The sequence below is a fragment of the Takifugu rubripes genome, unplaced genomic scaffold (genome assembly GCF_901000725.2).
Source record: "Takifugu rubripes unplaced genomic scaffold, fTakRub1.2, whole genome shotgun sequence".
NCBI lineage: Eukaryota > Metazoa > Chordata > Actinopteri > Tetraodontiformes > Tetraodontidae > Takifugu > Takifugu rubripes.
This window is the reverse complement of record NW_021821637.1, coordinates 134096-157500: the sequence shown is the minus strand read 5'-3', so window position 1 is coordinate 157500 and position 23405 is coordinate 134096. Positions and strand designations below refer to the sequence as shown.

The 23405-nt window shown below is 50.1% G+C and overlaps 2 protein-coding genes across 3 annotated transcripts in view; both read right to left on the bottom strand.

The window, feature by feature from the left end:
- Positions 1 to 8289, bottom strand: part of LOC115248480 (plakophilin-3-like) — a 13489-nt gene extending 5200 nt beyond the window's left edge. The window contains exons 1-11 of one of the 2 annotated variants that reach the window (XM_029832244.1): positions 7873 to 8286; positions 5536 to 5624; positions 4096 to 4709; positions 3778 to 3901; positions 3487 to 3691; positions 2918 to 3077; positions 2693 to 2801; positions 2010 to 2174; positions 904 to 1083; positions 666 to 819; positions 376 to 571 (exon numbers count right to left, since the gene is read on the bottom strand). In XM_029832244.1, coding sequence (XP_029688104.1) covers positions 376 to 571; positions 666 to 819; positions 904 to 1083; positions 2010 to 2174; positions 2693 to 2801; positions 2918 to 3077; positions 3487 to 3691; positions 3778 to 3901; positions 4096 to 4709; positions 5536 to 5624; positions 7873 to 8077 — 2201 coding nt within the window. In that variant the 5' untranslated portion in view covers positions 8078 to 8286. Of the gene's footprint in view, positions 1 to 375; positions 572 to 665; positions 820 to 903; positions 1084 to 2009; positions 2175 to 2692; positions 2802 to 2917; positions 3078 to 3486; positions 3692 to 3777; positions 3902 to 4095; positions 4710 to 5535; positions 5625 to 7872 lie in introns of both variants that reach the window. The other variant, XM_029832245.1, reaches the window with a different exon arrangement.
- A 4105-nt stretch (positions 8290 to 12394) lies between these two features.
- On the bottom strand, positions 12395 to 23281 carry LOC115248482 (CD81 antigen-like). Its single transcript, XM_029832253.1, has 8 exons — positions 23089 to 23281; positions 17855 to 17969; positions 14939 to 15036; positions 14749 to 14823; positions 14488 to 14607; positions 14312 to 14410; positions 14033 to 14116; positions 12395 to 13799 (listed from the first exon to the last, which is right to left on the bottom strand). Exons 1-8 carry the CDS (start codon positions 23152 to 23154, stop codon positions 13737 to 13739), a joined length of 720 nt encoding a protein of 239 aa, XP_029688113.1. The 5' UTR covers positions 23155 to 23281; the 3' UTR covers positions 12395 to 13736.
- Positions 23282 to 23405: the final 124 nt, after the last annotated feature.

Genomic DNA, 23405 nt, shown 5'->3' with positions numbered 1-23405 from the left:
AAGCAAAGAGACACAGGGAGAGTTAGGACACACACAGGAACGACCACTGTGTGTACCGCCTGAGGATACACACCCTGTAGCAGCACCACAAGGCATCAGGTCATAGATAAGGAACCAGATTTAGGAACAACAAAGAAGAAGAAACGACCCTGCTGCTACCCGTCTCCATAATAGAGCACTGTGTTACTTCCAGAGATGTTTGATCTGCCCGTGACTGACACGCGGGCGCTCCTCCAGCGTCACCAGATGTATGATGGGATGGCGGCTGGACATGGACGGGATACGTTTGCCTGTAATCTAGCAGATGTCTACGGGCGTGAGGAGCTGCGCTCATCCCACGTCACGGTTCCTATGACAGTCAACAGGGTGGCCCACCTGTTATCATGGGATGTCTTGATGCCAACCAGTTTTGGTATGCCATTGAAGTATGAAATGTCACGGGCTGCCAGGGAGCTGGAGGAGACCAGGTTATTGAGGGCTCCGCACATGTTGACCACCACCTCACAGGATGGTGTCTTCTGATGCCCATCGCTGGGGAGCTTTGACACCAACACCTTCACCACATTAGTAGCTGCCAAGGCAGAGGAGATGGGCATGGATCCTTCTAGTTTAGTCAGGCACCTTCAGGTTGCAACCAACCTGGGCGGTGCAGAGTCACCACCTACCCATGTGGTCTTTGTTGGAAGAGTGTCTGGCGAGGTTTCTCAGGAGGCCGGTCAGAGGCCGTAGCTCCATCTCACTGTTGGTGTCTAAAAGATCCAGCAGGATGGGCAGCATCCTCTCCTGCTCCAGCACCACGCCGCTGAGAACCGACGCCCACTTGAAGAGAGGAGGAAAGACCACACACGCTTGATCAAACACCGACCTGAAGAGGGAAGGCACGTGGCTTGTGTTAGGACGTACCCGCGTCTCCCCCGCAGTGATGTTTTGCAGGGCTCCTATAGCGGCCTCGCGACCCGTAGAGTTGCTGTCGCTGCTCTGGAGCACCAGCTTATACAGAGCCACCACCTTGGGGTGCCAGAGCCAATCCGCCCCCTTGGGCTGGCGAGACACTTCGGACAATATGGACAGATTCTCGTGACGCTGCCGTGGAAGAGGCGACAGAAAACCGCAGTGAATTCACGGTGAGATGAAGAACAATGTGATTTAAGGGGTATTTTAGATGATGTCGAATCATTTTTGCCTATGAAAACACTAACACCAGGTTCTAAACTAACAGGAAGAAGCTCTGATGGCTCTGAGCTTCCACTTGGGCTCCACTGTGCTCTTGTTTTGGGCGACTATTTCACTCCTGGTGCCACCTCCTGCACAAAAGGTTATTCAGCATGTGTGGGAGTCAAGCTTGGCAACAATGGAGTGCCTAGTTACTGTTGCTATGCTGTGATTGGACAATTACCGTTAAGAGGAGGCATTAGGGTAAACAGGGACTACTTTGGGACTAAATTTCACAGGAAGCTAGTGTGCATGGGTTGTGTAAACACTGAAGCAGGACATCCTGTGGACAAAGGAATGTCTTCTTCAGGGACATCCATGCAGGACCGCGTCCCACTGAAGGTCTGTGGGGCTCAGAGACTCCGCACGGCGACTGTCGGGAAAAATGGGAGGGAATTCCCCCTACAAAGCTTCGACAATTAGTGTCCTCAGTTCCCGAACACTCACTCACTGTTGTTAACACAGGAGAGACACGTCTGGCTTGGTTGGCAACGGTTGCCGGGTCTGTGGTTTGTAATTCGTTGGAAGAGTAAGAAGCTTGTTGTGAGTTGGAACTGGCCACACCTGAGGTTTCTGTGTGAAACCCATCGGACCTGAACCTTCCAGTCACTCCAGGGTCGGCGAAGCAAACGCTTCTAATCACATCGTTCCGGCTCGTGGTGGAAAAGCCCCAAATATTTAAGAGCAAAGAGGCAGGAACGGGTTTGAGAACTGTTCTTCAGGTCTGACCCGAACGGTCTCCGTCTCGGGCTTTTCCAGAACCTGCAGAACTGCTGCCAGTGTTAAATGGATCTCACCTCTGTGTCCTTCCTGCTGTACAGCGTGAAGCAGCCGATGGCTTCGCTGTCTTTGATGGACGTGGCTCTCCTGGGGCCCTCGAGGCGGAGCCGGACCGATGGAGGAAGCTCGGAGTACAGCTGGTAGGACAGGTTCCTCATCACACACAAGGAGTTCTCCAAACCCTGAACATGACGGACGCAAGAAGCAGAACAACTGAGGTGTGACCAGATTAGCAAGAGTAAAGGAAACATCAAAGGACCAATCAATAAAGCATGCGACAACAAAGTCCTCAACCACTGATGAACTGCAGCATGTGTTGGTGCTCATGAGACGATCAAAACAGTAACGGAATTAATGTACTAATATAACATAAAGCCACGGATGCATCTATAGGAAAGACGTGAATACAATAAAATGTTGATTTGTTAGGAGTTTCAGAAGCCTCACACACACACACACACACACACACACACACACACAATGCTAAACTGTGTGCAACTGTAAAAAGAATGTTGGAGGCTGTTTCCTCCTCATAACGAGCCCCATAATGACCACTGAGAGCTTTGATCGCCCTCAGATAAAGGAGCGATTGTGGACAACAGGCCGTACTTCTTCTATTCCGGTGGAAGTGCGGCTACAAAACTCCTCCGAATGGCGTGTTTCTGTCTGGCGATGGTGCTGGAGGTCCAGTCAAAGTTACCTTATCGTCTGGCGTCTCCTCCTGCTCTATGTAGGACACCAGGGAGTCCACCAGGCCCTGCGTGTCTCTCATCTTCTGTCTTGTCCGTTCATTTACAGAACTCAAGTTTCTGTAAACACACACACACACACACACAGGTTGCATCACCACCAGGAGATGCTTTCCTCTTCTAATGATCCTAATAACGATACTTAGAGGTCTCTAAAGGGATCTTCTGATCTTTACCTGAGGCAGCCGGTGGTGTTGTAGAAGATTTCCCTCTCGGATGCATTGAGAGCGGTGCTGTTGCACAGAGGGACCAGGACTTTCTCTGTCAGCTCGGATAAAGCTTCTCTGGACAGTTTCTCCTTCAGGTTGTCTCTGGAGGACAGATTCCACAGGACGCCTGCAGAGACGATCAGACCCGTCAGAGGACACCTCCTTTCACCGGGGCCATGGTGGTGGAGGAGAGCTGGAGGATTTAGCCTCCCGGCCTCCTGAGCTGCTGATGAATGAGATCAGGGCCCCACCCCTCAACCACGTCCTCATTTACACCTATCAGCACTTGCGGACAGTGATGGACAGTAAAGTGTCCTCGGCTCAGATGTCCCAGATGTCCCAGACTCCTGGAGCAGACCTGCCCCTCCTGAAGGAACCTCCCTCCTGCTCAGTCTCGGCACCCCGCAGATTCCATTTGATGTCGTGACGTCAGAGATGTGGATGTTTTGAGATGGTGGTGTTGGAGCAACCCCAGTGATCACGTGTCTTTGATCATTTGGAGACTTCAAAGCACACAGAGATCAAAGCAATGTTACCTGTGACTGTCTTCCGGAGCTCCTCGTCAGCTTCACTCAGGATGCTGACGAGACGCGCGACTCCGCCCGCATCCACCAGCGCCGCCTTGTTGTTGCTGTTCTCATAGATGAGGTTCCGCGTGGCGCCGGTGGCGTATCGCAGCACGGCTCGGTTATCGCTGGAGAAGAGCTGGACCAGAGCTGGGATCCCGTGCAGGTCACAGACCTGGTCACAGCGTGAGCGGGTCCCTCATGTAAATCAGGTCCACACGCAGCTGGAGCCAAACACAACCGTGCGTGTGCTGCCGTTACCTGCTTTTTGGCTTGGTTGCTATGGTAACACTGATGCTGTATGTAGGCGGCGCCCAGAATTTGCAAGGCAGCGTCTGACTCGGACAGATACCTCACAGCTGTAGCCATGTCCAGACTCTGGATCCTGCACGCACACACACACACACACACACACACACACACACACACACTCTATTAAAATATGTGGAATTGTTGAATTATCTGAAGTATTTTGATGTTTTGGTGACTGTAAATCCAGTTGGGTGGCGCCGACTCTGACCCACCCTTGGAGTCCAAATGTCCTCTGCCTCTATATGACAAGAAATGAACAGGTCTCACCCGTCCAGAGGGTCGTTGCTGTGAATGGACGCTCCGTCCATCACGTCCACTCCTTTCCCGACACTCCTCACGCTGTGGAGCGAGGCGGCCCGGTGCAGTGGGGCTTGGTACTGCGCCTGACTGGACCTGGACACGTGCTGCTGCCACTGCGTCCCCCAGCCGTTACCAGCGAGGGGGAGGGCTCGGCCGGTTCCAGCCCAGCCCTCGTGGGCAAAGGCGGAACCCTGCTGCTGGTAATGCTGCTGCTGCTGCTGCCTGTTGGTTATACGGCTGATGGTGCGGTGGGAGGGGCCTTTGTAGGTGTGTTGGCATGGCAACTCCTCCTCCTGCCAGTAGCCTCTGTCCTGGGCCAAGGTGCCACTGAGGCTGTGTCTCAGGGTACCAGGAGGCAACGTGAGTGGGTAGAAGGCTTTTTCTGTGGGAGCTGGCACGGGGACAGGGAGAAGCTCCTGGTCGGCCTGACACAGCGACTTGGAGCGTTTGGATCTGCTGTGCACCTGAGCGGAATGGAAGCTGCTCTGGACAACGCTGCTTTGTTTCAGTCTCGCCCTGGAAGACGTTTCCACCGCCGAGCGAGAAGAGAAGCCAGAGGAGGGGAGGGGGGCCGTGGACACCTGTGGGGTTCAGAGACGTTTGTGCAGACAAACCGCTTTTTATATTCCCCTCATCTCTTTCTAACCTAATTATAAAAACCGACACCAGCTCATCCTCTCTTTACTCAACCTCCAGCTACTGGAAACATCAGGAAGTTCACAGCTGCCTTTTCATTGTGGCGCGACCCCGCCTGAAGCCAGATGTCCTGTTTATGTTGTCTTTTCATTGTTCTCAACGTAACATAGCAGCTCAGGCTGTGCAGCATTAACGCAGGCAGGAAACCTTGTTAGTGTGTGTGTGTGTGTGTGTGTGTCGCTGCTTCATTGTTATGGCTTCTTAAGACTTTTATATGTTACAGGTTTCTATACAGTTGTGTTTGACCAATTTTTAAGCACATGTTGTGGCGAGGGAACAAAGATATTTACATTTCGAGAACATATTTATGTTCTATAAAGCAGGATGAGCCAGGCGTGACATGGAGAACAGGAAGTGCTTTGGTTGTCGGTCTCCTCAGGAGTGTGGAGACTTCTCAGCCCGCCATGTTGTTGCCTGGCGGAGGGCTCTGAAACAGGCTTCAAGCCAAGTCTGAATAATTTATCTGGGGTCACTAAGGGGGGGGGGGACTCTACATCAACTGCACAATAAAGACCCTCATTCAAAGTCCCAGCTGTTGGGACAGAAGAGACACAGAGTCTCGTAGGTCCGATTCCCACAGTAAAAACCTTTCTGTTCAGACTTTTCTGCAGATACCCAAAGCTGTTGTCTTTGAACGCAGCAGTAAACAAGCTGAAAACTGCCTCTTCAGCAACACTGGTGTGTCTGTGTGTTGTTGTTGTTGTTACTCACAGCAATGGGCCGACTCGGTGTGTGTATCATGGACCTGGAGCTGAAACCAAGGCTGTGGCCCAAGACTCGCGTATCAGGAAAACTGTAGTCTAGACAAAGAGGGGACAATGAGCCTCATGTTGGGAACCAGAGTTTCCTGTAGTGGCTTAAAGGCCTCTCAGTGAATGCAACAGGATATTGGAAAAAGAAACCAGCGGGTAACCCGTTTAAACAAAGCCAATCGACATCACCTCGCCTTCGGTGGGGGGTCGGGAGTCATTTGTTATTGAAACAGTCATCAAACAGCGTTCTGAACCCCCGTGAACGTAGCACGGACACACGACCGAGCCGCTGGACGCTTCCACCAAATCAGGTTAATTATTATAGACATCTGCTAATTAACCAGGGGGTGGTCGGGACCATAGAAACAGCCCACACTATCCTGCAGACGGAAGGAAAGAGGGAGGGAGGGGGGGGAGGGAGGGAGGGGGAGCTGGCCTGCATGCCTGAGCAGAGACATCACCAGGCTAAGGGTCAGGGAAGGTATGACCATATCAGGGGGCTCAACAATGTTAAGTGATTTTACAGCAAGGGTGGTCAAAACCATCCCAAACTAGCTTCTACTGACCAGGTAATCCAGCCTTTATCTTTTCATCTTCCTGTCTAAATGAGCCCAACCCTTCAGCCTCCAGAGCCGCTGCGCTTACAAGATAAAAGAGACAGGGAATCTCCAGGCCCTTTTATGTTCTCAGACCTTTGCTGCAGGTGGTCCTGGAATGTTTTTGGAAGATTCTCTTCTTTGATCCCAAAGCTGCCCAACATAAATCATGAACTGAACACCCTGGATTGTTCCATCCAGTTGTTCCTCTTATCTGCTTTTAACCAACCTTAATTATTACTGGTGAAACTTCTTGTTGCTTTAAAAGGAGCTGGTGAGTAAAACACGCATGTGACAGTGTCACTAAACTGCAGCTATTTCTGGGAATCAGCGCCTTTTCCACAGGATTTTCCCTTTTCCTGCACAGGCCACCGTGATTCACGTCACAGATGAGCCGGAGGGAGAAGACGTCGCAGCGTCAGAATCAGGTGGAACCGTCGCTCATGTTCACCGGCAGCTGTTACACAGCAGACGCCCTCACACACACACACACACACACACACACACACACACACACACACACACACACACACATCTGGAGCTCTTATCAAAGGGAAAAGGCAGCACAGACGCCAGTTCTGAAGCTGCTCAGAACAACAAGAACAATTGAGGGTTCGTTGGGGCTTCCTGGGCCGACTGGCCCACACACACACACACAGGAGCAGACTTATTCAGCACATTTCTACCTCTGATCCTTCTCTGACTGTTCTCGTCTGGAGGCTGCAAACACGTTATTTCATTATTTGCAGCTTCGCAGGCAGAAATAGAGGAAATGACACATGTGGACGCTGTCACCTCCAGTGTGTCAGAGCTGAAGGCAAAACTGGGGGAAAAGTGAGGAAAGAAACAGTCTCGATGATGGTGTTTATTGGTCTGTGCTTGTTTCAGGGGACTCAAAGTTCCACGTTTGTCCTGTATGGTTAAAGACGGCGTTAAAGACGACGACATCACGAAGCCGAAACAGGGAAGAGCAGCAGAAAGCTGCAGCTGGAGAAGCTCTTGTCTGACTTCTCAGGAAACTGGTCAAACGTGGAATTTGTACGGGCACAACTGCTGCCGCCAGCACAATCGTGTGCGAGGCGTTTGGAGCCTCCTTGCACAAGAGCGCCGGGCCACATCTGGTGTTTGTGAGCTGTAGCTGGACCAGCCCTTCTCTGCTTCCATGGTGCTGGACTCTGGACACGTCTGATGAAATCCTACGTTGTGTTTACATAACCAGCCCTCATTTCACCGTCCACCGACAGACTCCATCATTCGCAGGACACCCACGGTTCGGTCCAGTTTGCATCCGGCAACCCCATCAGAACTTGTTACAGTGGTTCTGCTGGGAGCATTTAGAACACCACAGGTACCTGCGTGTGTCCCGTGGGTGTTCTGTTACATGAAGACAGCTGAGTCAGAGAGCCACATTTAATATTAATGTTTAACCAGCTGGTGGCCAAATATCAGAGCCCCAAAACGGGCTCAGATGCTGTCATTGTGCACAAATCCCAGAACTGGTGAGAAACATGCCAGAAACCTTCCTGCTGCCCCGCAATGACGGTTTTTAAAATCAAGAAGGGTAAAAAAAAAAAAGGACTTGTTTGTTTTGGTTCGGGTGAGATCTTGGCCGTTCGTCTTCATTGGTGTGGATGGAAAACGCGCGTTCGGAAGCAGCAAAGATCGAGGCGGGTTCAAGCTGAGAGCCTGATGAGACTCACCTGCTGGTCCGACCAGCGAGTCGTCCAGTCTGGGCAGGGAGCTGGACTTCCTCTCAGCCAACCGCATTCGGACCTGCTCCTGGACTCTCCGGGCTCTGGCCCCCGGGTCCGGAGATGGGCCGTCCGAGGGAACCATGTATGCGGTGCAGGACGTGGCCGGCTGCAGGGCCGACAGAAAGCAGCTCTCCGCCACAGCGACGCTCATCTCTGGAGGTGGTTCAGGAGGTGGTTTAGGGCCGCTGGAGGAACAAAGGTCCGGGCTGAGAGCGGCGGTGCGGCGCGCCCGCTGGATGAACGCGTCAGCTCCGGTGTCGGCTGTGAAATGGAGATTAGTCGGTCTGTAGGCGGGACCTGCGGGGCCTGCGGGGCAGGGGGGCTCCACAGTCCACCTCCCGACAGGACAGCTCACTGGGACTGCTGATGGTCAGGGATCAGTCCCACTTTAAAGGCAACTTTTCTGAAGAGAACTTAAAGTTTGGACCCGGTTCTGCATCAAACAATGTGACTCATTTAATATAGCATCACAGATCATATAGACCATATAGTCCCGTTGTGTCGCGAGGCTACAGGTGGAGCCAGACACGAAGACTCGAGAAAATAAGAACTAGTCCATCTTTGTATGAGGGAGCCTGATGTTTCAGTGTTGGTGGTAATCTGCTGACCTTCTGAGTTATTGCTGTAGACCAAAAAGAAATAATAATAACAACAACAACAATAATAATAATTGTCACATGATGTTGGGGCAACGCTCTGGTTGATAAGCCACTTCTACAACTCTTAAACTCTAAAATGCTTAAACTCTAAAACTGAAACTCTAAAACTTAAACTCTAAAACTCTTAAATTCTAAAACTCTTAAATTCTAAAACTCTTAAACTCTGAAACTCTAAAACTCTTAAACTATAAAACCCTTAAACTCTTAAATTCTAAAACTCTTAAAGTCTAAAACCCTTAAACTCTAAAACTCTTAAACTTTTAAACTCTTAAACTCTAAAACTCTTAAACTCTAAAACTCTTAAACTCTAAAACTCTTAAACTCTAAAACCCTTAAACTCTAAAACTCTTAAACTCTAAAACTCTTAAACTTTTAAACTCTAAAACTCTTAAACTCTAAAACTCTAAAACTCTTAAACTCTGAAACTCTGAAACTCTTAAACTTTTAAACTCTTAAACTCTTAAACTCTAAAACTCTAAAACTCTTAAACTCTAAAACTCTAAAACCCTTAAACTCTAAAACTCTTAAACTCTGAAACTCTAAAACTCTTAAATTCTAAAACTCTTAAACTCTGAAACTCTGAAACTCTTAAACTTTTAAACTCTTAAACTCTTAAACTCTAAAACTCTAAAACTCTTAAACTCTAAAACTCTTAAATTCTAAAACTCTTAAACTCTGAAACTCTAAAACTCTTAAACTTTTAAACTCTGAAACCCTTAAACTCTAAAACTCTGAAACTCTAAAACTTTTAAACTCTAAAACTCTTAAATTCTAAAACTCTTAAATTCTAAAACTCTTAAACTATAAAACCCTTAAACTCTTAAATTCTAAAACTCTTAAAGTCTAAAACCCTTAAACCCTTAAACTCTAAAACTCTAAAACTCTTAAACTTTTAAACTCTAAAACTCTTAAACTTTTAAACTCTTAAACTCTAAAACTCAAAAATGTTTTGACCAAACCTAAATGATGATGAGGAAGATAAGGAGGGAGGAAGTTAGGGAGAGTGGAAGGGAGGGAGGGAAGGAGAGAGGGAGGGAGGGAAGGAGAGAGGGAGGGGAGGGTGGGAGGGAGGGAAGGAGAGAGGGAGGGAGGGAAGGAGAGAGGGAGGGAGGGTGGAGTCGGGGTCAGCTGGCTGAGCTGGAGCCACATGTTTCACAACAGGAACCGCAGCGTTCCATCATCACAAATGCCTCCATCACGGCTGTGAGCACAAATTCCTGACAAACACACACGACCTCAGCAGGAACGACATCCCAGCACCTCCACTGGGAGCGATGAGGATGAAGATGGAGATGAAGATGAAGATGGTGCTGGGGAGAGAAATTGCCCCAGTCTGGTACGATCAGCCCACAGCTCTGCTTTCACCTACATTTGCAGGGTGAAAACAACAAAGGAGGGACGCTTGTTCCTGTTGGGCCGGTGGTATTTAAGCCCCCAGGAATGTGGAAATAACCTCATCGAGATAAATCCTCCGGGGGGATCTGGGAGCCAAGTCTGGGGGTGAGGAGCAGCACACTGTGAGGAGCAGAGAGGCTCGGGGAGGGATTAGAGCCCGTCCCAGTAACACTCCAGCAAGACTTCACACCAGGCTAATATCAGGAGGAATGTGAGGGCTGTTTTTAGTAACAGCACGCACGCACACACACGCACACACACACACACACACACACGCACACACACACACACACACACACAATATTACTTCTACGTGTAAACTCAGCATCGATGGTAAAGGGTCACACAGGCTTCTACTGAAGGTGCAGACAGATTCTCCATGTTCAGTCTATATAACAACAACAATACTGATGATGATAATAATAATAATAATCAAAGCCTGTGTAGGTGTGTTGCCAGCTCATCTGGAGACAAAAGTGAAACTGAAACCCTGAAAGTCGTTAACCTGCTGACTGGTTTGTTTCTGTATGACTGACTGGTAAAGTTACTGGAACACAGAGACGCAACATTTTTGAGATAAAAAGAGTCATCCGGGCGTGAGAAGCTTCTCTTTGACCCAGAACATAAATAAAGTTCAACAACACTTTGGTGTCAGTGTGCTGAGGAACTATTTACATCCAGACGTGGTGGTTGGTGACCTTTAGGGTCTGTTAAACTCAGGTCGGCCATCTGCAGGAGCTCATCCCACATCTGTTGGAGCGTTTCTTTCTTCTAGGAAAAGACCATGAAATGAAATCATTTGACCAAAATCATTTGTGAATAAGATTTCCTGACGTGAAAAACATCCAAATTGACCTTTGTGGGTGTTCTTCCCTCATTTATGACGTGGGAACCGACCAGACGACCACATGACTGTGAACCTGCTTTAAATTAGTGTCTCCAAGCCACAGTTAGCAAAGATGCCTGCTAGCTAACAGGCTCCGAAATCATTCCAACCACAGCTGAGCTGCACCAAATCCTGTTTTCAATTTCAGGAGATAAAGAAATGAGGTTTCTGGAGCTCTGATAGTGTTCATGATTCTCCTGCAGCATGAACTCAGCAGACTGGAAACAGCTGAATATAAAAGTGCAGCTTTCGCTTTAGTTACATGCCAGTTAGCATCAATGTCCCTGCAATTAGAAAAGGAACAGACAACGACCAGTTGTGTGTGTGTGTGTGTGGGGGGGGGGGCATAAAACACAAAGGTGGTCCGAAGCTAATTCAGCACTGATGTCACCTCTATTTTCCACCAGTTAGGAAAAGAACATTGAGACGTGGTTTCATCCAGGCAACAATCCTCCCTTCAGTTACCTCCTCACCCCCTCCAGGAGGGAACGGGGGGCAGCTGGGCAACATTTATTGCCATTAGGAGGAGGAAATTATCAACATTAACCACGACCACGAAGGCTGATTCCCCCAGTTCAAACATCATTGAAGCACGCAGAGATGCCTTCAGCTACAATATTGTGATATTAAAAATACTAACGGAGGCAAATGATCCAAAAATCCACCTTAAAATGGATCTACTACTATTTTGTTTGGCTTTAAGGTTCCAGACCAGCAGGGGAGGGAGCAACTCACTACTGCCCCCTGTTGGCTCCAGCAAGAAACAACTGCATTAGAATGGAAGGAAGTGTGACATCAGCTCGACCCTTTATTCATATTTATATTCAAATACACAAACGGGCGCCGACGTTTGGTGGCAGTGATGTCACACCTGGGGAAGGAAAAGGCTTTAAAATGTGGGACGACAACGGCCTGAGTGAAATTACACATTTATTTCAGAGTAATATTCTGATTTTGTTGAGAGACCCGAGACGGAAATATGACACCCAGCTAAAAATGACAGTTCTTCTTTCAGGCTGGCAGGTAAGAATCTGCATGTGTGTGCATGTGCTGCTTTTATCTGGAGGGGAAGGGGGGGGGGGGGCTCAGTGGGGCAGCAGCGGCGCCACAGAACGACCCAAACAGCTTCAATAGTGCTTCTTTTCATTGCTTTCTTTTCCCTGCAGAGCTCCGCCCGCCCCCCCTGACCTCAGCCTGCTGAAAGGTCAAAGGTTGGTGTCGCCCGGCATGTGGGGAACCACCAGGAGACAGGCCAGTACGCGAGGTTTGGGGGGCAAGAACCCAGGATCAGGACCACAATCTGCCCCTTTGTGGCAGGAGGAAGAGGAGGAGCATTAAATGGCCACGTGCATGTGCCTGGCCCCTCTGAGGTGGCCTGGGGGCCCCCCAATTGATGCTATTAACGGGCCCAGCGTCTCCCCAGCCCTGGATCCAGCCAAGCATCTGAGGGACCTCACATGTCCTGATGTCACACTGGTTCATACTCATCTTTCCACACGGTAACCCGATAAAAAAGACAGCCGAGAACTTTACTTGTAAAATACATTTAATCCCTTTATATCTGGGCAAACCAAAGTGTATGAGAGCAGAGAGGGCTTGAGACGTTGGTGGCAGCAGCGTAAACAGAGCTGTCAGAGAAGCAGCCAGGCCTCCTCAACAGGCCAGATGTTGGACTTGATGGTCTCCAAGGTTGAACCTGCTCTCAGCCAACGCTGCCACCAAGTCCTCCGCCCCTCCTGTCCAGTACCAGGCAAAGACGTGGTAACAATATCACCCCACAGACAGCCTGATGCTCACTAATGCATCAGGGCTGTAAACATCAGCAGAGATGTGACTGTTTCAGGATGAGCAGGCAGGAAGTGTTAGTGGTTAGTTCATGGTACATGATGAAGGTTCTGCCATGTTCTGCACAGGAACACCACCAGCTTCAGGCTAATGCTGCTGCTAACACGAGCGGCGAGGAAGAGGAGGCCGAGGAGGCCGAGGAGACGCGGCATCGTACACAGATGAGTCGGGACAGGAGCAGCAGAAAAGGCACGACACATTTAAAACACTCGACGGGGGATCTTCAGGATCTGCCCGCGGCATCAAGGAGCAGATCCCACGGAGGATCCACGGAAGTCCGATCAACTGGCAAAAACACCGAATCCGTTTGGACAAAACCGGGTTTTCGGAGATGAGATGATGGAGACGTTTGAGATGCTGAACAAACAAGCTGGGAGGGTCCAACTCACAAACTTCTGGTGGCCCAAACTTTGGTTCCAATAACAACAATGGATAATTCTGCTTAAATCATCATTTCCTGCAGGCGTCAGCCACATAAAAGACACTGGTGTGTGTGTGTGTGTGTGTGTGAGACATGCTGAGACTGGTGTTACAGTGTTGCTCGTGTGCGCCACCATCTGGTTAGTCTAGACTAAAGAAGCAGAGAGTGCAGGAAGAACACAGGAGAAGTACCTACTGTAATACAATATCCATGCTCAGGCAGTCATAAAGCACAGTTTATATATATATTTATATACAGTTTATACATAAAACTATGGGAAATAATCCAGATGGAGTTTAGAAGCAGGGAAGCGAAAACACAAGGAGATGATCACTAATGATGAGAGCGCCTGAACACGTGAGGGTTGCTCATATGACAGTGCCAAAAAAACCAATATCTACATATCAAGTTAACACAACACTGGTTAAATATGCCAACAAAAAATGCACTAAAAGTGGGATTGAGATGCTCAAACTGAGAATACTTTACATCAACTTCTCAAAGAGCTGACTACATCCAGCAAGCGATACAGGGCAGCGTTCCTGCTGAGGAACCCAGGAGGATCCAGGATCCAGCTCCTCCTTCAGGGCAGCAGTCGGGACCTCTAGTAGACCGGGCTGCTGCGGATCCCGCAGCACAGCACCATGCTGAAGATCATCTCAAAGATCTGCGACACAAAGCAAAAGTGTTGCTGTGGATGTGAAACCTTCAGTCTTCTTCTGTGGAAGCTGCTCCAGATTCCATCCTGTGGAGTTTCACCACAGCTGGACGTTGAAAATGAGACAGAGATCTGGAGGAAATGCTGGTCAAGTCCAGGTCAAAGCGGTCTGACTTCGCGTTCAACCACCTGACAGAGCAGACTGAGGTGAAAGGTCTGAGGGTTACAGAAGAAGGTCTCACCATGATCACAGCAACCACCAGAGCAGCGATCCCAATCACATAGATCTTATCTGAGAACAATTCCTGGATCCTGGCGTGGCAGCTCTGGAGAAGAAACGAAAGGTCCATGTGAATTAAGGCGTTCCTGACTGCTAACATGCGTCCCAGGTTCATCCTGGTGTCTTTGCCCCCTTTGGTCACAGCGAGATGCTAAATGTGAAAGTGTCCTGGCACATGAACCTGGGAGCCCTTCACACGCCTGTCCCAGCTCTAAAGCGATCCCAAACATTCCAAACTTACAACGATGGTTCCAGAGGTGGGGCAGAGGTCGGTCACGCCCAGCTTATCTGTGATGTGCGTCAGGAAGTTGGTCCCCTGGCCTTTACCGCAGCAGTTGAGCTGGAAGACAGTCACACCTCAGGGTTCTCCTCAAAGGACGCCCTGAAGGTCGTGGCATTGTGTAACTGTGCACATACCACTTCGTGGAAGACCTTGAGCACCAACGCCGCAGCCTTTGGCTTGTCTGGTTCTTGGAGACTTGTGACCATGGCCTTGTTGTAGATGGAGTCGTAGTAGTTGATCATATCGCCGGACACCTGAAGCAGCAGCAACACACGTCCTGAGCTCCTGGAGCTCCTTAAAGTCTAGTTCCTGCCTAAAATTCCACCCCGTGCGGGCTAGAACCACATCAGCAAATATACCCGACAGCACTCTGGCTGGAGACGGGTTCTACTCACAGTCTCTTTGTTCATGAAGCCCCAGATTCCAGCTGCGACCCCACAGGCAAACAGGATGACCAGGCAGCCGAAGAACTGCGGGACAGGACGGAAAGAAACGATAAGAGGGTCCAACAGATATCACTGGGCATCACTTGAGTAAGGAGTGATGGGAGGCTCCACAAGGGAGGCTCCCTTAGCTGTGACTCACAGTTCCCAACAGACACTGGGACTCTTGAATGGCACCATAGCATCCAAGGAAACCAACAAACATCATCACTGCACCGACACCAATCAGGATGTGGACATCTGGACACACAGACGGCAGGATTTGATGACAACATCCTCGTCATGGGGATAACACACACACACACACACACACACACGGTTCACAACATTTTGCACATTCACGAAAACCAAAACCAACTCTTGCAGATTGAATGCATGCAGGTGTAATGCGGCCCGCTGGCCAGCAGGCGGCCCGCTCTCGCTTTTCTGGCAGAAAGTGACTCATCGTCCAGAAATGCCCACAGGAAGTTGTTTGGACTTTTTCCTTCACAACTGATTGCTTCATGATTCCACTGATTTTCCTCTCCAGAGTGGTTCCTCAGCCCCTTTCTCCTTCTGCTCAGCCTCTCCTTGCTAACGTCTTCATGCTGCTCGCAGCTGCTGCCTCTAAAACCGCGTGGAAGCAAACTTTGCATGAAAATAATAAGTAATAATAAGTATACGTAGATGCAGCTCCCCCATACGTGCACATCTATAATGCATTTCAGTGGTGCAACTGCTGTAGAAAGAGTGATTTAACAGGAGAGGAGGGTTGTGTTCAGCTCCCCCATAAGTGCAGCACGCATGATTGGATGCTGGACCACTAATGAATCTGGTCCCAGCACCCCCACCACTTTACTCCCAGCCAAGCCTCCCTCTCCCTTCCCCCATGTAATTTAGAAATTGATATCTTGGAAACCGACCAAATGCACCCTCACTCTCTTGCATTGTTCCCCCCCTACCCTCCAGACAGCTCCCCCTCCCTCTCTTGCCAGCCCCACACCTTCTGTCCGTCTACGTAATGCATCTGAAATTTATACTCACACTAATTCCATTTACTTAAAATGTCTTTTCCTGTCTGTCTTCATTTAATCTGCTCAGGGCTCCATAAAACTCTGGCTGCACCCAGCGTTCCCGCCCGGAGCGGGAGAGTCACATGACCCTTGTCGATCGTGTTGGGACGCAACCTTCACGGCGCAGCGTGAACATTCCCCGTATGACCACAGGGAGCACCAGACCAGGAGCAGCATCACTGAGGGGTTCTCCTGATACACACCAGGAGACTCACACGCCTCCAAAAGTACCGGAGCAGAGAGGGAAATTCCTTTATTTCTGGCTGCGGACTGAAAACAACTGGGATGAAACCAAAAGAGGAATGACGCTGCCTCCTCCTGTTGTTTGCTTTGGGGGGGGGGCTCTTCAGCACCTACAATCACCCTCTGAAGGGCTTGAGTCTGGAGATGGACCCTCCAGGCCTCCCTTGTTGTTTCTGTTGCTTTGCCAGTATGTTGTGGGTCCAGAACGGTGGTCCTGGCTGTGGCTCTGACTGATCTTCCATCTTCTCCTAGCCTCCACCCACAGGCTCTGATGGTGCGTCTCACTATCAACACAGGAGGGTCCTGCCATCAGCTGGCGTCCCATCCAGTGGTGGACCCGCCCTCACCCTCATGCAGCCGGGACGGGCTCCAGTACCCTCCCCGTGACCCCGGAGGGGATAAAGCCATCAAGAGAAAGAAGGGACACTGTCAACACAGTCTGCATTCATTCACCCGTTGGAACAACGGATGGGACCGGGCACACCTGAGCAGCACCATACACCTGTCAGTCACATGGTCCAACACACAGACAGTTCTCAGCCTCCAGCTAAAGTGAAGGGCTCGGCCTCCCTGTCCCGGTGGCCTTGGAGGGTGCTGGAGACGCTTCCTGAAGCTCTGTGGAACCTTTGGTGACACGTCTTATAGGGATGAAACATGCCCTTAGTGGTTGCTGAGTCACTGTCAGAGCATTTCGGCCCCTGTAAAACACGGCGAGTCGGCGTTTCTGCTGTCACGTTTGACTCTTGCTCGTGGAGAAGAGCCCCCCAATAGTGTGAAAAGAGTCCTGAGGAAACAGCTGGAAGCCTGGTGGAGAACGTCTCCTAAGGGGTCGGGCCAGGGCCGGAGAAGAGAGAGTGGAGGGGGGCACTTGCAAACCTCCACCCTGAGAAGGTTCTGGCAGCAGGGGTGGAAGAAAAGAGGAGGAGGGGCAGACAGAGATGGTGGGGGGGTGGAAAATAGGGGGGAGAGAGACAGTGAAGACTAACCACAACCAGATGGGAAAGTTAAGCAACAGTGGAAAGAGTTGGTTGAGGGAGAGAAAAGGTTCCACAGAGGGAAAGAAGGGAAGGAGGGAGGGAGGAGGGACCAACCCAAATGGGATGGGGGGGGGGCTGATGTAGTACTGAAGATGCAGTTGTGAGGCTGCCAGCAAGTATGAATGGAGGACATCAGACTGAGCCAGAGCTTCACCTTTCCACAAAAGGAAATGACCCTAAACACACCCAGACACCTGTGGATGTGGATGTGAGGCACCTGTGGATGTCTGCCGGTGGTCCAGACCTGAACCCACTGAAAGATCTCTAGAAAGACCCGAAGGCCTCCGTCCGTCCAGGGTCCCCGTCCAACCAGGCGGAGCCAGGCCAGCCTGAGGATTTGAGCCAGGATCAAATGGTCTACAGCATCTACAACGTGTCACCTTCTATCGTTTAAGTGACGACCTACTGGGACTCATCCAGAAGGTCCTGAATAGTTAATGAGGACAGCAGAACCATCAATGACCAGATGGTTGTGCTGTGGAACTGTGCCGCTCTAATAAAATGAAGATCACATACATAATTAACGACCTTAGGTTTAGGTCTCTAATTGACAGAGAGCCGGTCCTCATTATGGACAGGTCCAGGTCCTCCGATCATTCTGAGACATCAAGGCTGTCTGGTTACTGTCCGGTTAAGACCCAAATCCATCAGAATGAGGTCAAACTGATGAAGAACCTTCGGTGATTTGCAGGTGCGTGAGTGTGAGGGCGAGTGGCAGATACGTACTGATGTAGAAGGTGTTGGGGGCTTGAGCTCCATCAAACTCAAGCTGAAGTAGGTTGCTGGTCTTGGGGTCGTGTCTCAGCCAGAGGGCCACACCCAGGATCAGACCTCCTGCCAGCTGCAACACACAAGGCCAAACATCAGCTTCACCTCCACTTAGAACATCTGCTGAATGAGATCGAACCCCAAGAGTTTTAAAAATGGAAGAACGTCTGATGGACATGTTGGGAGTCAACACCCAAGTTAAGGTCTGACTGAAGGGTCTCTGTTTTAGTCCCATCGGCCATTTTTCTTGAGGAAAACCCTGAACACACAGAACACAAAACACAGAAGGAACAGAACCCATAGAACACAGAACACAGAAGGAACAGAACCCATAGAACACAAAACACAGAAGGAACAGAACCCATAGAACACAAAACACAGAAGGAACAGAACCCATAGAACACAAAACACAGAAGGAACAGAACCCATAGAACACAGAGAGAACAGAAGGAACAGAACCCATAGAACACAAAACACAGAAGGAACAGAACCCATAGAACACAAAACACAGAAGGAACAGAACCCATAGAACACAAAACACAGAAGGAACAGAACCCATAGAACACAGAGAGAACAGAAGGAACAGAACCCATAGAACACAAAACACAGAAGGAACAGAACCCATAGAACACAGAGAGAACAGAAGGAACAGAACCCATAGAACACAAAACACAGAAGGAACAGAACCCATAGAACACAAAACACAGAAGGAACAGAACCCATAGAACACAAAACACAGAAGGAACAGAACCCATAGAACACAGAACACAGAAGGAACAGAACCCATAGAACACAGAACACAGAAGGAACAGAACCCATAGAACACAGAACACAGAAGGAACAGAACCCATAGAACACAGAACACAGAAGGAACAGAACCCATAGAACACAGAACACAGAAGGAACAGAACCCATAGAACACAGAACACAGAAGGAACAGAACCCATAGAACACAGAACACAGAAGGAACAGAACCCATAGAACACAGAACACAGAAGGAACAGAACACAGCTGCAGGAAGAGCAGCTGCACCTTCAGCAACCAGATCAACATCATAACTGACAAAAGCACTCACTCACTCCCTTCCTCCCTCCCTCACTCACTCCCTCTCTCACTCCCTCTCTCACTCACTCCCTCCCTCAGTCAGTCAGTCACTCACTCTCTCACTCACTCACCCACTCCCTTCCTCCCTCCCTCACTCAGTCACTCTCTCACTCCCTCCCTCCCTCATTCCCCCCCTCACTCCCTCCCTCCCTCCCTCACTCATTCCCTCCCTCCCTCGCTCGCTCACTCCCTCCCTCCTTCCCTCCCCCCCTCGCTCGCTCACTCCCTCCCTCCCCCCCCTCACTCACTCTCTCACTCCCTCCCTCCCTCACTCACTCCCTCCCCCCCCCCCCCCTCACTCTCTCACTCCCTCCCTCACTCACTCTCTCACTCCCTCCCTCCCTCCCCCCCCTCCCTCCCTCACTCCCTCCCTCCCTCACTCACTCCCTCTCTCACTCACTCCCTCCCTCAGTCAGTCACTCACTCACTCTCTCACCCACTCCCTTCCTCCCTCCCTCACTCAGTCACTCCCTCCCTCACTCCCTCCCTCCCTCCCTCACTCATTCCCTCCCTCCCTCGCTCGCTCACTCCCTCCCTCCTTCCCTCCCCCCCCTCCCTCCCTCCCTCCCTCCCTCCCTCACTCACTCACTCACTCCTGGACTTTGGTTCATAAAAACAGGGGTTTTTAATCGCAGGTCACAGAATTAGTGTCTCTTGTTAATTAGAGCAGCGACCACATTTATCAATAGTGATGCTCTAACAATCATCTGATGAGAATCTAATATCTCAAACTCTTGAACTCTTTCATATTCATTAAGTCTGATTAGTTGATCATCAATACAAAATAAACCAAATCTAGTTTTGGGGGGAGTCATGCAGAACCCAGAAGGAAGGAAATTGAAAGTAATTCACTTCTACAAATATTATTGAAATGAAAGGGAACTGAAAGAAAACAAGAGATCAAAAGAGAGAATCACTGTGGTTGGTTCCATCTCTCAGGAGGCCACCAAGCTTGCATCACACCTGCAGGTCTCAGGTGCTGGAGGAGCAGCAGGAAGCTGGTTTTTTCACACCGCCATGCGGCTCTGCACCACCGAAACCATCAACGTTGCCTCTGGGCAGCAGCTGGAGCCGGAGCGGAGCCGGAGCAGAGCCGGAGCGGAGCGCCACATTTGACCCTCGGGGACCGCTATGAGCCAGCACGTGCGGCGATAGGACGCAGCTTTTCTCATGATCTTGTCAGTTCGGAGAGGAAGAGGTTGGCTGGAGGAGTTCAGGCATTGTTCAGGACAGTTATTCATGGCCCGGGACCCTCTGAGCGGCCCGATGATGAACTTTGCTCATTAATATGCGGCCACTCGCTGGCTACCCCTCCGGAGCGTCTCCTGCTCCCAGCTAGCTGCACCACCGACGTCCTCCGTGTCCTTCCCTGTTGCCAGGGATTAATGAGCAACACAGACACCTCACTTGCTAACATGAATTCATTTTCAAAGAAAAGCTTTGAGACAAATTCTTCCGGAATTTCTCCTTCAATTAGCAGCCTGATCACTGGAGCCGTAAATCTGACACACTAGCCAAATACCGTCTGTTACCATCCTTCCAGATCAGCCATAAATTCCATCCATCTCCTCTAAATTAACACTTGGACCTTGTTCAACCTGCGCTGAGCTTGGAAACTTTGCAAAAGGGCCAAAATTCAAAAGCAGGGAACAACAACAGGGCTGACCACGGCCTCGCTGGCGTTGTTTTCCTCTCCGTGTCTCCGCACAGGTAAAGGTGTGAGGATGACGTATGCGAGGGGGGACAAGAACAGCCCCCCCAGCGGGGGGTCAGACCCGCCAGTAGCTGCGTTTTCCTGTGTCGATGCGCTAATTTTTGGTTTGAACGCAGCACAATAGACAGGAAGTGATGTGTTGATGTTAAAGCTGATTGGTGTTGCTTGACCTGAGCTAGCTTTATCCAGTGTATGAACGTTAGCTGTGCTCCCTCGTTGAGCAACCTCATTCAGATTAGAAAACACAGAAGTGTAGGGAGGCTTGTGGTTGGATTTTCCCTTTAGTCACACAAAGAACGTTTCTTGGGGCTCGAGATAAAAAAAACCCCATTTGGTTTCTGTTTTACTTCTGGAGAAACACAAGTGAAAGAGTTGTGAGATCACCAGTACCCCAGGCAGCTTTTCCCTCAGGTTCTATTGCTGCCTGTCACATAAACTATGGGGGTTGTAGAATGCGGGGCAGCGAGCGTGGGGGGTGGGGTGTCGTCTGCTGTTCCCATAAGACTCTTCTGGAAATTGACTTCCCTGCCCCCATCCTGATAGTCTCTTAACCCTCCGAGGGCCCAGCGTGATTTATAGAAACAGGAGGTCTCCCAGCGAGCCAACGGCGACCTCGCAGCAGACCCTTACACACCCTGCAACACCCTGGGACACATTAGGACACAAATGAAGGTTTTGTCCTCAAAGGAGAAGGAAAAGTGGCCAAGTGTATCGATCTGACCAAGCTTTGATGGCTGGAGGACTGTTTCAGTCCGCTCCCAGTCTGCCCTGGTCAGAATCTGGTCCGTGAAGGGAACTGTGGTGGACTGGGGTCAAGGCTCAGCCCTGGACAAAGGCTGACCCAGGTCATGGGATCTACCAGACGAGCTACTTTAGCTAAAACTGATGATGCCGGTTCTGATAAACACGGAATAAACTGCACAGTCCCTCACAACTTGTTGCGTACGGTGCCGCATGGCTGCAGACCGGAGGGGGTTCGCATGCACCAGTCATGTCCACCAGTCATGTCCACCAGTCATGTCCACCAGTCATGTCCACCAGGCTGTCCACTGCTGAAAGTGCCAACAATGGACACGTGAGCATCAGAACTGGACCATGGTGTCCTGTGGGAAGAAGCCCGAGGAGGCAGTGTGATGCGTCGGGCAACTGGGGTCCGTCCTGCCCCCCAGATGGACGTTGTTGAAGACCACGTTCACCCTTTGAGGGGGACAATGGTCCCTGATGGCCTCTTTCAGCTAGGTCATACCTCCTGCTCAGGAATGGTTAAAGCAGCACAACAAGAGGATTTAGGTGTTAATGTGGTCCCCAATCAGCAGATCTCAGACCTGAGGAGCATCTGTGGGATGTGCTGGACATCTTCTGGAGGCAGGAAGCTCCAGAAGGAACAGGAAACAAATTACTAAAACATTAATTAACTAATTAATAAAAAGCATGGGAAGAGTAAAGAAGATGAATGATGTAATCCTGGAATAAAGATACAAGTCCAGCGACAGAATCGTCACCGTAACTTTGACGTTTTCCTTTTTATTGAGTATAAACCAGCCACATTTTGTCTGTAGAGCGAGGGAGGAGCAGAATGAAGCATTTTAACGGGTCTGGTTCTGTCTACTGCCGCATCCTGCTCGGAGCAGCTGGAGAACGTCCCTTTTTGTCTGAATAAAGACCTGAATTTTCATTTTTGGTAAAAGTTTCTATCTTTATCAGCAGTGGCTCTACAGGTTTTTTTTATGTGTTGCTTCCAAATGTGTCACAAATGTTTCTGAGTCAACACAGAACCCCTCACACGGACCCAGTTGATTCCTTCAAAAGCACCTAATTCTCCAAATGGAAACCACCATGAGCACCCCCAACACCCACCCGCCCACCCCGAGACAAGCTGGGTGGAGGATGTCATCCAAACAAAGGCAGTCCCCCAACGGTGAGTCCAGCACCCCGGACCCCGCAAATATCCCCAACTATGAATCTCTCCGTCTGCTGCCTGCGCCTCCATTTCTCTGTTGGTCACCTTCAACTGTTGCCATGTACCCAGCAGCTACAATTGCTTAATTCAGTGCACGTCCGTGCACGTCCGTTTAACGTCCGTTAAAACCTGTTCCGTCGTTGATCAGTCGGTTTCGTTATTGTCGAACGGAGTTACGCAATCCCGTCACCACACGCGCCTTTTTAAAGGCACCGAAATGTGTCCTAAATTCGCGGGTTGGACCTAAAACGTATGTGAACGGTTCTAAATGAGATGTAGCCTTTAAAAAAATGGGATCTGTGGCCTGGATATTGGTCATTTAGTCCGTGAGCATTAACAGACACGGGCGCAGAGGAGGCGGGCTGCGTCTCAAAGTCAACGCGCAACGTGGAAAAACGGATTTGCAAATCTTACCCAGAAGATGAAATCGAAGACGAAAAGCAGATATTTGATGCATTTAGTGCAGCCTTCGACTCCCATGATGAACGGCTTTGGCGCGGAGCGTGGAGGACGGGAACAGCGGGAACAACGGGAGCGAGAGCGACGAAATAACGGAGCAGAGAGGACTGAGGGCTGGCTACAGCTCAGAGACAACACCCAGCTCCTCCTCCTCCTCCTCCTCCTCCTCCTCCTGCTGCTGTAGTCTGAACACCCTAAGCTCAACTCTGTCCCCAACAATAGCACATCCGCCTCATGCACTAAGATGTCGCATCAGGAGCGTGCTCGTGGTG